General features: G+C 44.7%; 1 protein-coding gene across 10 annotated transcripts in view; it reads right to left on the bottom strand.

Moving 5' to 3' along the window:
- The window catches only part of Syne2 (spectrin repeat containing nuclear envelope protein 2), a 301,122-nt gene that overhangs the window by 94,629 nt on the left and 191,253 nt on the right, over positions 1 to 15,240 (bottom strand). For all 10 annotated transcript variants that reach the window (XM_085830464.1, XM_085830470.1, XM_085830468.1 and 7 more), the window contains exons 64-67: positions 12,851 to 12,964; positions 12,132 to 12,248; positions 5,411 to 5,641; positions 616 to 798 (exon numbers count right to left, since the gene is read on the bottom strand). In XM_085830464.1, coding sequence (XP_085686590.1) covers positions 616 to 798; positions 5,411 to 5,641; positions 12,132 to 12,248; positions 12,851 to 12,964 — 645 coding nt within the window. The remainder of the gene's footprint in view (positions 1 to 615; positions 799 to 5,410; positions 5,642 to 12,131; positions 12,249 to 12,850; positions 12,965 to 15,240) is intronic.

Here is a 15,240-nt window from a genome sequence, read left to right as displayed (position 1 = left end):
ATCTACCTATATATATATTTTTCTCTATGATGATTTGATATAAAACTCTAATATCTACCTATATATATATTTTTTTCTATGATGACTGGATTTTCTAGCCAACTGGAGCCAATCAAATTCATTACTTTTATTAAAAATTTTAAATATATTGATTAGTGTGTGTGTATGTGTGTGTGTGTGTGTGTGGTGTGGTGTTCATATGGAAGTCGGTTGACAACTTGTGGGAGTTGGCTCTCTTCTTCGTGGGCTCAGGGAATTGAACTTACGTCATCAGGTTTGCAGGGCAAGTTCTTTTACCCCTAAGACATATTGCTCGCTCCCCAAATTCCTTTAAAATGTACCCCTCCCCATGAAGAAGCTTGTATATCAGATTACCATCAACAGAATTCTCAGTCTCATGGGATCCACCCGAGCCAACCTGCAGCCATCACCCACGACCTAGGCCCAGAACCCTGCGCCGAGAAAGAGAAATGCAACCCTGGAAGCCCGTGAGTCCTCTCCTTTCACAGCGTCCTATGACTCTTTAACGAGGATAGCGTATCTGCCTTTGCTTTGCCACATCCACCCAGAGTACTGTTGCCAGGCTCTGGGATGTCCACACATCCTCGGGCCTACCTGGTCCTCACTGTACTTCTCCTGAAGCATCATCTGGACCTTTTCCAAGTTGCACTTCACAGTCTTGAGTTTCCAGGAAAGGGCTTCGGCCTCCTGCTGAGTGGTCCCACAGTCTCCCAGGCCCTGGTCTTTGCAAGTCTCTAACAGAGAGGCGACCTTGTACTCAATCTCTGTCAGCATAGCCTAGGAGCGAACATACATGCTGAATTATCCACAGTGGATTGGAGGAGGGTAGAGTAGGGATGGAACCAGGGCCCATGTGCGTACATCGCATGCTACCTACTTCTAAGCTACACCCCTACCCCATGGAGTCAGTCTCCAACATAAGTGGGATTTATTTTCTTTACTTGAGAATATGAAAGTTCCAGAAATAGGTTGAAAAACACAAACTTTGACATGATTCTGTGTTGAAAATCAGGGGGAGCTGTGCAGTGGTGGCGCAGGCCTTTAATCCCAGCACTCAGGAGGCAGAGGCAGGCAGATTTCTGAATTCAAGGCCAGCCTGGTCTACAGAGTGAGTTCCAGGACAGCCAGGGCTACACAGAGAAACCCTGTCTCGAAAAACAAAAACAAAAAATCAGAGGTGGAACTAAATCAACCCAGAGTGCAGATGTTACAGTAAGTAACCCTATAATCTCTTCAGAAAATATGGTAGCGTACGCCCAGTGGTTCCTGCTTGTACTGGCTGGTTTTGTGTGTCAACTTGGCACAAGCTAGAGTCATCAGAGAGAAAGGAGCCTCCGTTGAGGAATGCCTCCTTACACTACAGTTGGAAGGCATTTTCTCAACTAGTGATCAATGGGGGAGGGCCCAGCCACTGGTGGGCGGTGCCATCCCTGGGCTGATGGTCCTAGGTTCTATAAGAAAGCAGGATGAGCAAGCCATGAGGAGCAAGCCAGTAAGCAGCACCCCTTCATGGCCTCTGCATCAGCTCCTGCCTCCAGGTTCCAGTCCTGCTTGAGTTACTACCCTGACTTCCTTCAGTGATGGACAGCAACGTGGAAGTGTGAGTTGAATAAACCCTTCAGTCTCCAATTTGCTTTTTGGTCATGGTGCTTTGATGCAGCAGTAACGACCCTAACGAAGACACTGCTGGTTAACAACACATGCTGCTTAGTCTATGTGGGTCCGGATTCCATTCTTATCACACAGTAGCCACGTTTGCTCAAGAACTCTAGGTGTGTGCCTCAAGCAATCTTTAACATAGAGATAATGACAGAATTTGCCATCTAGAGTCATTGTGAGGAATCAATTAACTGTATATTTTTGCCTTAACACATGTGCTTTGTGTTTAATGACTTAAAATCCTGTAGCGTATTTAAACACAAGGTTAAGTGGAAAACCTGAATATTTCCCCCACCTTCCTACTCTTTCTGCTGTAGCACATGTGTCAATCAAAGGAAAAAAAAATTCCACACACTTACTGACAGTTCGTTGCTCATTTCTTGCTTTCTCAAGCAAATCCAAAAGATCAGAAGAACACGGCAGTAATTTAGAACTTCAAATGCTTAGTGCCTGATACCACCCGCCGTTCCGCATGGGTCTAAACATAAACTGGCTGCAGAAAGTGCATTTCCCAGTGAGTCAGGCTCTTTGTGTCTCTCCTCAACGCATTCCTGCACTCTTTCGACGCTCAGGAGTTCATCAGTTATACCAACTGACTGGGCACAGGGTCAGCAGCCATACATACCCACACCCCAGCCAAGGCCACTGGCACAGAAATCAGCGTGGGACTAAAGCCAAGTTCCGTTAAGGACTACTCCACCTCCAAACAGATTTTCCAATAATGTGTCTTGTAAAAACTTTACTGCATCCCGGCAGGCTCTTCAGAGCCTCAGCAGCACACACTTCCACACTCCTAGCTTCCGAAGTGGGCTCTTCCCAAAGGCAGTCACAACTTGATGCTAGCTTGCTCACCCACACAGCGGTTTTATACAAATATTTTCTATGTCTACAAACCGATGCTTCCCCATGGACCGTTTCAATAGCTGAAAACGGATATTCCATGACTCACTTAGCCTCCTGCTTGTTACTGTTTTGCTTAAGCCATTTCCAGGTCTTCTGTCTGCTAATCAACACTGTCAGAGTTAAAGGTTTCTTTAAATTTTTATTATTTTTTAAATGGGTATGGGTGGTTTGTCTGCATGTGTGTTTGCGTATCATGTGTGTGTAGTGCCTTCCAAGGCCTGAAGAGGGAATCAGATCCCTTGGGGCTGCAGTGACAGATGATTGTGAGCCACCATGTGGGTGCTGCTAATCAAACCCGGGTCCTCTGGAAGAGTAGCCAGTGCTCTTAACTGCTGAGCCACATCTCCAGCCCCACAGATGACTTTCTCAGGATCAATCTTTTTCCTGTGTGTGTGTGTGTGTGTGTGTGTGTGTGTGTGTGTGTGTGTAATCTCACTGGGTAGTCTTGGCTAGCCTGGAACTTACTTTGTGGACCAGGTTAGCCTTGAACTCAGAGATCCACCCGTGGCTGTCTGGGATCAATGGCATGAGTTCCCGGGGCTAACAAATATTTTCTTTCTTTAAAAAGTTTTTCTATTTTTATTTTATTCCCTTACTCTCTTTTTCTTTTTTAAGTTTATTTTTCTGAGTCAGCACTTAGAAGGTAGATGCAGGCCAATCTCTGTGACTTCTAGGCTTGTCTTCTCTACAAAACAAGTTCCAGCTCAGCCTGGGCTATCTGATGAGACTCTAGTTTTTTGTTTGTTTTGTTTTCAAAGGCATTATTAGGTCAGAGAAAATGAACATTTTTATATTCTTCCTAGTGAGTGGCCTTCCAAAATGTTGACTCAATCAGACAAAACTACCAGACATGAGTCAATTTTTTTCTAATTTTGTCAGGATGTTATAAATTTTATGATTGTAAAACCACCATCACCAACAACAAAATTGCTGTTCTAATTCACATACTTTGTGTGTTTTGAGACAGGGTCTCATGTAGCCCAGGCTGGCCACAAATTCACTATGTAGCCAAGGATAGCCATGAACTGATGGCCTGATTTTCCTGCCTTTGCTCCCAATTGCTGAGGTCACAGGTGCATGCCACACCTGGCTCATGGTGTGACTTGGTTCAGGACTGACCTCAGGGCTGTCTGCATGCTCAGCAGGCCCTCTACCAATCCCAACATTCATTTATACGTTTTTAAATTTAATTCTCTCTTCAAGCATTAAATTATCAAATATATTGTTTCCTTAACTGATCTATTTGTCTTCTGGCTACTTTCCATGATAACCTTATTATTTTTTTTTTCCAGACCATTGAGGGCCCTTTATGTTTCAATGTGTCAATATTGTCATATAAATGAGAGAAAAGTGATCTTGCTGACCGGTACTTCATTTTCCTACAGTGAGTTTAAAGCCCACCATTGCCAAGCCCAAATATCTATATATTCAGTTTAAATATAGTTTAAGTATTTAAACAGAGTTCAAATGATAGCCCAAAAATTGCACCCTCCCTCTGCATGCCACAGGTAAGACTAGTCAATAAAATGCCTCGCCTCCCTCCATCCAGGTTCTCCATTGTGTTAGGCCGTTATCTAGATGCCTAAGCCCCCTAGCCTCTAGGAAGAACTTCTGTTTCCTTAGACTCATGTTCCTGCCAAGTCTGCCCACAGCAAGCTTGCTGGGTGATACTGCCCCCTGATGGGCACATCTTGTCTTTGTATAGTCCAGCACTCTTTAAAATGGATGCAAAGCAGCAGGAAGATGAGGATGGTGGTGGTAACCAAGCCATTGGCATGAGCGCTACCTGTTGGTAGCACATCATTATCAGATAGCCTTAAGGAGCTGGAGTTCAAACTTGAGGATACTTGAGGCACAACTTAGTATAGCCCTGCCTGGTCTGTTACTGGGCTTAACTACCCCTGGGAAGGCCAACCAGAATAGACAAACTATTAGAACTATCAAGCCTGCCCTACCCTGTCGCCTCCCTCTGCAGGTAGCTCTGGGGAGATGCAAGGGAGATGAATCCACCTCCAGTGGAATTGGCTACCCCAACCACAAGACAGGTTTCTTCAGGGAGAGCTTCTGGTGGCCGGGCCAGTGCTTCTGAGACACACTGAGACAGGAGGGTGTCTTCATCCCTGGTAGGAGGCCAAGGCTGGTCTGCGGGGTACAGCTTGGGGAGAGGCCACCTTAAGCAGCCAGCAAACCTCTGCTGTTGTGACAGCAATCACACTGCTGAGGTGTCGTCATCCCAGCCCCTCCCTGGAGAGACACACAAGTCCCCGCCTTTGGGCTGAGCCACCGAGCTTTTCTCAGAGTGACTTCAGACAAGGAAGCTAAGCTCCTCAGCCTTCCCAAGCTCAGGGCGCCCCTGCTAACAGCGTTAGCTGGTCTTCGAGAGCTTGGACGTTTAGTCTCACTCCAATGAACTCACTATTTATCCACGATAATCTTGTGGTTATGGATCACAGGAACAGATACTGGGTTCAGTTTAATGCCAGAGTCTGTGAGTTCATCTCATTTAGTCCCAACAAAAATTTTTCTATGAGCTAGCCTATGCTACCAGAGGAGGAAAATCAGGTTGAGAAGGGAATTAATTGGTCAATGTTCACAGTTCATGTGACCCCGGGCTGGTTTCCGATTCTGGACTCTGGGCTGTTATTCACTCCTGTCCCCTCAGAGTGGCTGATCACACAAAGAATTTTAAAGATTCATCAGGAACACGGTGAGTGGCTTTAGACTTTAGAGCCACCGGAGGAGCAACCTGTTGCTTTAAGAGCACGTTGCCCCACCTTGGCAGGAGTTGGTGACTAGGTAAACCCTCACTCCTGCCTGCCTGTCTTACCTGGCACCCCGCCAGCTCCTCTTCCACCACCTGTTGCATGTCCGAGTCTACAGTTTCCGGCTCAAAGGCCACGTTGGCTTGTTGCAGCCACAGCTCCAGCTTGGCCACTTGGGTCTTGCAGACACGGAGGACGTCTGCAGGCTGAGGCCTACTTCTCTCCACGGTGGACTCAAAAGTTCCTTGTTCTCTAGGAAAGTCCAGGAGTGCAGTCTCAATGGGGGGTGTGGCACCCTAAAATGAAGCCAAAGATAGTCCAGCAGTGAGAAGGCAGGAATCCAAGGCTTTTCCACCCGGGGCTTGGAAAGACCCGAGAACCTGCCTCCCCCTCTCCCCCTCCTCCCCGGTGAAAAGAAACAAAGTAAGGACAGAAGGAGGAAGAAAAGAAAAAAGAAAAATGCACCTCCACGCTCATAGCAACGGCCACGTGACCCGGTGGCATGGGTTTCCAGGCAGCCGACCTGCATGTACACAGGTACAGTGTTCCCGGGCACAGAGGCGGAGAGTGGCGATTCCCGGGAGACAGGTGAGGGAGAGAGAGCGTGTGAGGGTGTGTGTCCCAAACACTTCAGGGAGCTGGCCAGTGCTTAAAGTGGCATGACACATGATGATTAAGCAAGGCATTACACGGCTGTGCACCCAACAACCAAAACTAAAACCGAACCAGAAAAATGGCCTCTTCATGCCGGTAACAATATGCTGGAATCTGCCTCCCGATTGTAACATCTTCCCAAGTAGCAAGATTACACTTTAGTTTCTCTTTATCCATCTAAATTCTCTAAACAGGTTGGGGCGAGTAATGAACTTCCTGGAGCAATAAAGAATGTTTTCTCCATTCCCCTAGAGAAAAAGCAATCCCTAAACTGGCTTTTGGTTTTTCAGAAGTGTAGTTGAGAACCGACTGCTTTGGTGTGAAGTTTGACTTAAGTGTGACATATTTTCAATGTATTGAGACAACTAGATATCTTACCAATACAAGAGCAAATTTTCTCCCAGAGAGAAGACGGAATTGAACTATTCTACACTTAATGGATTTATTTGTTTCAACATGGAGGTAGAGGTTGGTTTTAACGTCATAGTCTTGCCTGACACTAGAGAACCCGCCCTCTCCCAGGATATGCAGAAAGGACACTGACTCTTCTGGAATATCCCTTCAGAGATAGGGATTAGCATTCTGATCTGTACAAATGCTGGTCTCCATGTGTGAATTAGAATTAAAATGAATCGCAACATTTCCCACTTTAAGATTGTGTGCAAACTTGTTAACAAAGCACGGTTGAGACAGACTTCTAACAGGGGTTGCTCACAAACATACATCCTACCTCAAAAAATACAACCTCAGAGGGATTAGATTCTTCCTGACTACCTACTCCTCTACATGTCTTTGCTCTTTTCCAGTAAAATGCTATTTCTTAGGCTTGGGTATCCTCGATGGGAGGATGTCTGCCTGGAGGGTAAGAGGCCCTGAGTTTGATCTTAGCACCCCCAAGCCCCCAAAGCAATAACGACAACCCAACAAACAAAACCAACAAACTGTCTGCCCTCACCCACCCATTTTTATAGTTTTCTTCAAGGTTGGCACTCTCTGCTCCCCCAGTGTTTTCCCTGAGCCTCACACACCGATCCGCCCACCCTGGCTCCACAGGTCTCAGTGGTCACTGTTAAGGTAAACAGTCATTGGGACTGCTGCCAGGCATTGATTTCTAGCCTGACTAGTTATATAAATAACTGATTAGCTATTCCCAAGTTTTGGATATGACTATACCTTAGTAGCAAAGATTGTGTGGCCTTCTTTTCTTCTGCTATCTGACATCATCAGTTATAATAGTAAGTGGTTAATCTGTAATAACTAATTTATCACCCATCTTAATTTGTTCTAGATTTTATTTGACTACCTCTGGCAGGCCATGTACATACAGTTTTAAGTGCCAGTACTTAGCCATTCTGCTTTCTTACTACCACACTTCAGGAGGAAATGAGCAAGCTGGGTGACTAATCCGCCCTTTATTTAAACCTGAAAAGAATCCAAAGGGGGTGGGGGTGGGGGTGGAGGAAAAAACAATTATGTGCAACCTTAGAAGAGCTCAAAGTGGCCTCAGGATGCTCAGGGTTCTCGGGGTGTACAGCTCGCTCCCCACCCTACTTTTTTTTTTTGGCAGTTCCGCACCCCAGAGACAGGAGTCAGTTCTAGTCTCCCATGCCACCAAAGTGCATCTGAGAAGCGTAGGCCTGGACATAGGCTATTAGCACAGGGGCTCCAGCTCTATGAGCTTTAAATCAAGAGTTCCCAGTAACTTCCTTAAACCCTGCTTATATAAACTCTGCTTGCCCTAAATCCTGAGGGCAGAACTCATTTCAGTCCATGTTTTACAAACTGCAGATTTTGTGTGTGTGTGGATGGGTGGGGGGTGGGGGTGGGGGTTAAAAAGTGTTACCACGAGCCGGGTGTGGTGGCGCACGCCTTTGATCCCAGGCAGAGGCAGGCGGATTTCTGAGTTCGAGGCCAGCCTGGTCTACAAAGTGAGTTCCAGGACAGCCAGGGCTACACAGAGAAACCCTGTCTCAAAAAAACAAAAGAAAAAAAAAAAGGTGTTACCACAAGTGTTTGCTGCTACATAAGAATCTGTCTGGTCTCTGATAAGGAGACTAAAGATTCTACCTTTTATTGATATTACTTATGCTTAATGACTGCTGTGCCACACTTGGCGTAATATGAGACCAGTTCCTCACCACAAACCTCTCTAGTCCCAATGTACAGATGAGCTAACTCGGGCGTAGCTTTGAGAGCCTGTTCAAACTGCTGAAGCCAATGCTGGTAAGTAGAACCCTAACTCAGTCCCTTATTTTACTATGGTTTGCTATCTATAAATCCATATTTTCCCAGCCTCACAAACTCTCTGGCATCCATGTTAGACATCTGCTTTAGCGTGTCACTGATCTGAAATAAAACCCCGGCTTCTTGAACTATAGTTGTTGTGACCCTCGATGAAGTCCCAGAACTGAACGTCCGCGTTAAGAAAAACCCTCCAACAGTAAAAGGTTTCTAAACATAAAACTACCAAAAAAAAAAAAAAAAAAAAAATCAAACATGAAATGAGGCCGGGGGATGGGTCGGTGGGTAAAGATGCTTGAGGTCCTCACAAGCATGAGGACCTGGGTCTGACCCCCAAGATCCACATAAAAAGCTGCATGCAGCAGTGTGGATCTGTAATCCCAGCACACTAGGGAGAGCCAGCAGGCAGATAGGACTGTCAGGAAGCTAGGCTGGAGAGCAGAGCAGCAGATGCAAGCTTCCACAACGCAGAAGCTGGACAACTCCTGGCAGAGAATGTCTCTGTACTTCTCAGTAAACTTCAATCCCTTGACTTTAAACAAACAAGAACAAACAAACAAGGAGGAAGGCAGGAACCAAGTTTCAGAAACTGTCCTGTTGTTTCCACGTATGCACCTAGGAATGCATGTTGCCCATGCATTGCAGTACATGGTTCAGATGCCTTGGATCTGAACACGCAACGTGCACTTTCTAATGTGCATGTCTGCACCATATGGAACAGCAACATATGCTCTTAAAACACCCAGATTCAATACCACAGAATGGTATAAAGTCCTTATTTTTACTGTACAACCGACCTTTTCTGATCTTAAAATAAAAAAGTAAGGCCAGGCAGTGGTGGCGCATACCTTTAATCCCAGCACTTGGGAGGCAGAGGCAGGCGGTTTTCTGAGTTTGAGGCCAGCCTGGTCTACAGAGTGAGTTCCAGGACAGCCTGGGCTACACAGAGAAACCTTGTCTTGAAACGCCCTCCCCCCCCACCAAAAAAAAGGAACGGTTTATGAACCAGAACTCCAGGAAAGAAGCGGTGCCTGCAGAGACCTATTGGCTGATTATAGAGATTGGCATGTTGCAGATCCAGGTCTAATGAACTCATCTCAGGCTATCTTTAGCAGCCCCCTTCCTCAATAGCAATCAAAACCCTAAAAGTGTCATCAGAAAGCATCTGAGGCCCATAGGAAAGCCCCCCATCTCTCTGTGACAGCCTCTCTGATGTTCTCACCAATGTATTTTGTTTGTTTGGATTTATGACTTTCTGTAATATGGGAAACAAAGATTTCTAATATTTTCCTACCATTAGTCCTTGGCATATTTCAAAAGTAGTTCATCTGTGAACCTGATTGTGTTAGAACATATACAAATTCATGGAGCTGGAACACACTGCTGAATAGTGAGTGACTCATCAAAGAAATCAAGAATAAAATAAAAATATTCCGAGAATCAAATAGAAATAAAACATAACATTCATTAAAAAGAAAGCCTATGAAATATAATGAAAGCAGTCCTAAGAAGAAGTCCAGTGCTTAACAGCACACATATAACACATGACTTAGTGTCATGAATTTCTGTTTTAAATATTTATTTTCATGCAAATGAGTCAGAACTGACTCAGAATTTTCCTAAGAGTACTGTAATTCTCATCTTTCCAGGGCTCTTAACTTCTAAAGTAAGGCACTGAAGCTATACAGGACTGATGGCATAGGCACTGAAGCTACACAGGACTGATGGCATGGGCTGTCATGTCTATGGCGCCCTCAGCTATCCTTCACTAGGGGTGTGGTCACCAGTGAGAAGGAAATGGCTCCAGGCAAGAGAAAGAAGAGCTTTGAGCTTTGGAGTCACCAAAGGGCTTTCCCTGCAGTAGCCAAAGGTGACATGTTACTGCTTTTTATCTCTCAAAAGCCTACCCAAGATCTGGGCATGGTAGTATAAGCCTGCAACCTAGCACTGGAAAAATTGAGTCAGGAACACTACATATCCAAGGTCAGCCTGATATATGGCAAGAATATTTCAAACAAACAAACAAAAACCAGAAACCAATCAACCAACCAACCAAGAGACCAACTAGCCAACCAACCAACCAACCAACCAAGAGACCGACCAAGAGACCAACCAGCCAGAGAACCCACAGAAGCTCTGCTAAGAAGCAAAGAGACACATCTAACTCACAGATGTTGTGCAGCCATCCAGCCACACAGTTAAACACTCAAGATTTTAAGTCAGGAGGCATTTATGCACTGGACTTCAAACTTAACTGTGACACCCAGAAACGATCAGGCTCTGGAGACATAATGGCTTTAGCCTCAACAACTCCATCTGTCAAGTAGTAGCTACCTAACATGGCTACTGTGAAGGTTAAGAAAGATAATATTAAAACCTCACTGTGTGGCCCACTGTAAGCATCACCTCAATTTATGGTACGTTCCCCTTCTCTCTCCTCCGAGTAACACATTCAGGGCAAAAGACAGTATAGAGCAACCACACAAGAGTACACACATTAAGTAGAATTTCTATTAGAGCCAAAACACAGCCAAAGCCGTGGACGTGGACACACACACACACACACACACGTCATACATATGCCACAGTAAGTGCATGAAAGTCGGATAATGATTTTGCAGACTAGTTCTCTCCTGCTTTTACAAAGGTTTAGGGGTTGAACTTATGTTGCCAGGTTGTATTGCAACTGCCTTTACACACTAAGCTGTTTTGTCGGCCCTACATCCCATTTTTAACCCAGTCTTAAAAAGAACAGACCATGAGTCCAAGAGATGGCTCAGTGTTTACACAGCTCTCGCTGCTTTGGCACAGAACCCAGCTTCAGTTCCCAGCACCAACATGCTGGCTAACAGTCAATCACCTGTAACTCCATTTTAGGGGACCCGATGCTCTCTTCTGGCCTCTGAGGGCAATGCAAGCAAGTAGTGCATAAACATGCATGCAGGCAAAACAGCCACATGTAAAATAAACATAAATAAACCTAAAACCCAAACCAAACAAGCAAAAAATAAATAAAAATAATAAAAAACAAAACAAAAACCCAGACCAATTCTGGCTTGCAAAATCAAACAAAAACCATAGAACAATGAAGCAGATCAAGGACTTTCCTGGACCTGTGCTTAGTACTGCCAGTGACTCTACAGCTGTGACATCTGTCACCTTGCTGGGCAACACTGTAAGAGAGATGGAAAGGATGGGAAGGGGGCAGAGGTGTGACAATGTGACAGTTACTGTTCATTTTTGTAAGAACAGAAAAAAAGAGATTGAGACAAAAGACAAAAAATGTGACCCCATATAGAAAGGGACTTCAAAAGTGTCCTGGGTCTCTTTTAGGGGCTCTTTACTGAACCCCTGGAGCTTCAGGGTCAAATAGCCGGCCTAACCTGGAAGCAGGGTCTGGGCAGTAAGGCTCTATGAGAAGGGCGGGGGTTTCAAACTAGGAAGTTAGAAGGGAAGGCTGTGGGGCAACTCCTTGCTCTCTTATTTAGTTCCCATGGTTTACTCTCTGAATCTGATCCCCTTTTGTAAACATAAGGTAGGTATTAACTTGCCTCGTGATCTTACGATTAAGCAACAAAGAACATAAAAGTGCTTTTTCTGAACAGGCCCTTGATCAATAAGTGCTTGTCTCCCATTTCATCGCCCCCGCGTGTTATACACACAGATTAAACACTTAACATTAACACGACGACTATTTCAGGCTGACAGTGGAAAAGTCAACAGCGGGTGGTCAAGCTTGCCGTGGGACAGGGGTTGACAGTGTTCATGACGATGCTGGCCTTCACAGGGAACGTCTCACTCAACACACACAGCATCACAGACATCAGATGGCCACGGGCAAGCCTGGGTGCCACTCTGGGAATCTGAGCAGCCCGGCTTGTGGGGCCTCACCTCGTCTGTTTGGCTGAGCCTCGGGGCTGGTTCTGGTCCTTCCTCCGTGCTTCCCCAGTCTGGGGCAATGATGCACACCATGGAGCTGTCACAGGTGCTAATTCTGCCATCTGCATCCTGTGGAGAACAGAATCAGTTCCTGGCCAGGCTTGCTGCCAGGAGGGGCCTCTTCCTCATCTGCGCTTTTACAGACACCCTGCTCCCAGGGGAAGTCAGGTGTGCTATTTTTAAAAGTTTTTTTTTTTATTAACTTTATTATTTGTACATGTGTGTATATATCTGTGTGAGTTTATGTCAGCCATACATGTATAGGGTTCTGTCAAACAAAACAAAACAAAACAAAACAAAACAAAACAAAACAAAAAAGCGAGGAAGGACTAGGCAAGGAAAGGCAACACTTCATGAATAGCCACACAGTATTTACTTAAAAATTACTGATTTTTTAAAAAAGTGTCCTCAATATACTCATGATCAATACATGGACCCGTATTTCAAAGCATCGTGCTGTATGTCCTAAATGTGTACAATTTTGTCAAAAATAAAATTGGTGGACGAATTTCCTGATCTAATCATTCTTTGTAACGAATCCTCTGATTTGCTGTCTCTCATCTTCAGTCTTCGTATGGGCTACTCTGAAGGCTTGGGGGTAAGGTGAACAGAGGAGCATGGGAAGACACTGAGGAGCTCCGACAAGCCCCATGAGTGACTTCCCTAGTTACCTGCACGATGGTGGCTGAGGAGGAGGAGGATGCCCCATCTCCTTCCAGGTCCTTGCCGTGCTTCCCCAGAAGAGACCAGGATGCAGACGGTGGCTCTGTTCTTCTATGTCCATCCTAAGACAATGCTCAATTGGTTAGCAAAGAGAAATATCTCCTTTTCATAACTGGAATCCTATTCATCTCCAAACAAGACTCAGCCTCCTGGGCAAGTTTGCTGCACGTCTTACTCTCCCTTCTACCCCACGTCAGTTGTATTTCTCACACTAAATCATGTCTCCAACTATGAATGCTTTTCTTGAGCCTAAAAAAAAAAATCTTAATTTTCTTTACTAAAGAGTAGTAAGTTCATGTCCCATACAGGAAATTTATAAAAGTTGTTTCAGAATTTAATGTTTTGGTAAATGTGATCTTGGATGATATTTCAAAAATAAGTCTGTTAGGTGTAAGAAAAAAAAAATTGCCCAAGCCCACTAACTGCGGGAAGACAAGTTAAACCAAGGCTTTGGCTCAGTGATTTGAGTTCTTATCTAGCACGTGAGAGGTTGATCTGGGGCTAAATCCACAGTGCTGCAAAATGAACGAATAAATGAATACATATGAATGAGAAAGTCTAGTAGACATCACATCTCTCATAATGGCTTTTAGTCAGAGCTGGAAAATGCCTAGCGCTGGAAAGGATGTGGAGGAATAGACTCATGGGTACTGTTCGGGATTACAAATGGAGAACAGCACAGAGGCATCTCAAAAAACTAAACTATAACACCACATGCTTCCACAATTCCACCACAGGCCACATGCCCAAAGGTTAGCTTGTAGAAGAGTAGTCTGTACTCTAGTGCTCACCGCAGCATCATTCACAACAACAGGTCATGGAATCAACCTTAGTGTCAGTTAGTAGATGAATGGTTAAAGAAAATGTGTATCTGCCAAGTGTGGTGGCACACGTGCCCTCAGTCCCAGCACTTGCGAGGCAGAGGCAGGTGGGTCTCTGTGAGGTGGAAGCAAGCCTTGTTTACAGAGTGAGTTCCAGGCCAGGCAGGGCTGCATAGTGAGACCCTGTCTAAACAACAAAGCAAAACAAAATGTGGTGGATATACCCAATGCAATACCATTTCACCATTTAAAAAACAAACAAACAAACAAACACATACAAAACCTTGGGGATTCTGTCATCTGTAGTGACACAGAGGAGGAACTAGAGAACATTAGCTTAAGTGAGATAACTAAGCCAGGCACAGGACCACAATCACGACATGGCATCACTTAAATGTCAAATGTAACAAAGTTGAAGTTGTCAAGACATAGCATAAAACAGGGTACAGTGGATAGAGGAGGATTAGAGAGACTTTGATCAAGGATGCAAATTTTCAGTTAGGCAGGAGGATAACAAACAAGAAATGCATTAGAAGTCATACACACTTTGAAACTTGCTTAGACAGAGGCTAGATGTTCTTATCACACAAAAATAAGAGTTTGTACGGAAATATATGTTAAGCTGAAGCACTAGGCACTGCACTGTGTGTCTCAGGAGCATGTGAATGTCTGAACTGGTAGTGTGTGTGTGTGTGTCTTCTTTGCTTGGGCCCTGGGTCCTCAGACTGTGAATTGAGGTTGTCTGGTGGTCAGAGTGCAAAGCAAACTGTCACCCTCACCCTGCAACTCCATGCTCTAGTGACACTCAATAGAACAAAGCGTCTGCTCTGTGTGACAACGGAGCCATCGGAATCTACAAAATGAGCAAAAAAAATGACTTGTCATTACACCTGAGTCACATAAGGCACACTCTGCTGCCAGCTTAGTCTTTGAGTATAAGCCTTAGTGTTACAAGTATGAGATGGAAATTGATACCAAGAAGGTCAAGTTGCTTTCAACCAGTTACAACGAAGCACTAAGAATCAGCTACATTAGTGGCAGACACAACTCATGTCCTTGATAATACTATCTAAAACAAAATCATGTCTCAACTATGCAAAATAATTATTAGCTAAACAAAACAAAACAAAAACAAACACACACACACACACACACACACACACACACACACACCAAGCCAAATACTCTCAGAGTTCCAGAGGAGGAATTCAGAAGTCTGTGTCTGACAGGGGACTCCTTTGCACCGGCAAATGCCCCTCGTCCGGGACAAAGTGGACTTAGATGAACTTAACAATGTTAATAACTGAATAAGTATTGCAGTCTTGATTTTAAAAAATTAAAAAATTAACATTAACTTTAAAAGCCTTAGGTTTTCATATGTTTTCTCTGACATTCACTTAGAGATCTGGTCCTAGCCAGTTCAAACAGCAAAACTGTTTTCCTGGGAGCTGGAGAGATGGCTCAGCAGTTCAGGGTTTTTAATGTACTGCTCTTGCAGGGACTGAGTTCGATTCCCA

This window comes from Mus caroli, unplaced genomic scaffold, assembly GCF_978045245.1.
Source record: "Mus caroli unplaced genomic scaffold, Mus_caroli_1 scaffold_14, whole genome shotgun sequence".
Classification (NCBI taxonomy): Eukaryota; Metazoa; Chordata; class Mammalia; order Rodentia; family Muridae; genus Mus; species Mus caroli.
Note: the sequence above shows the minus strand (reverse complement) of the source record. Positions and strands in the feature narration are given on the sequence as shown.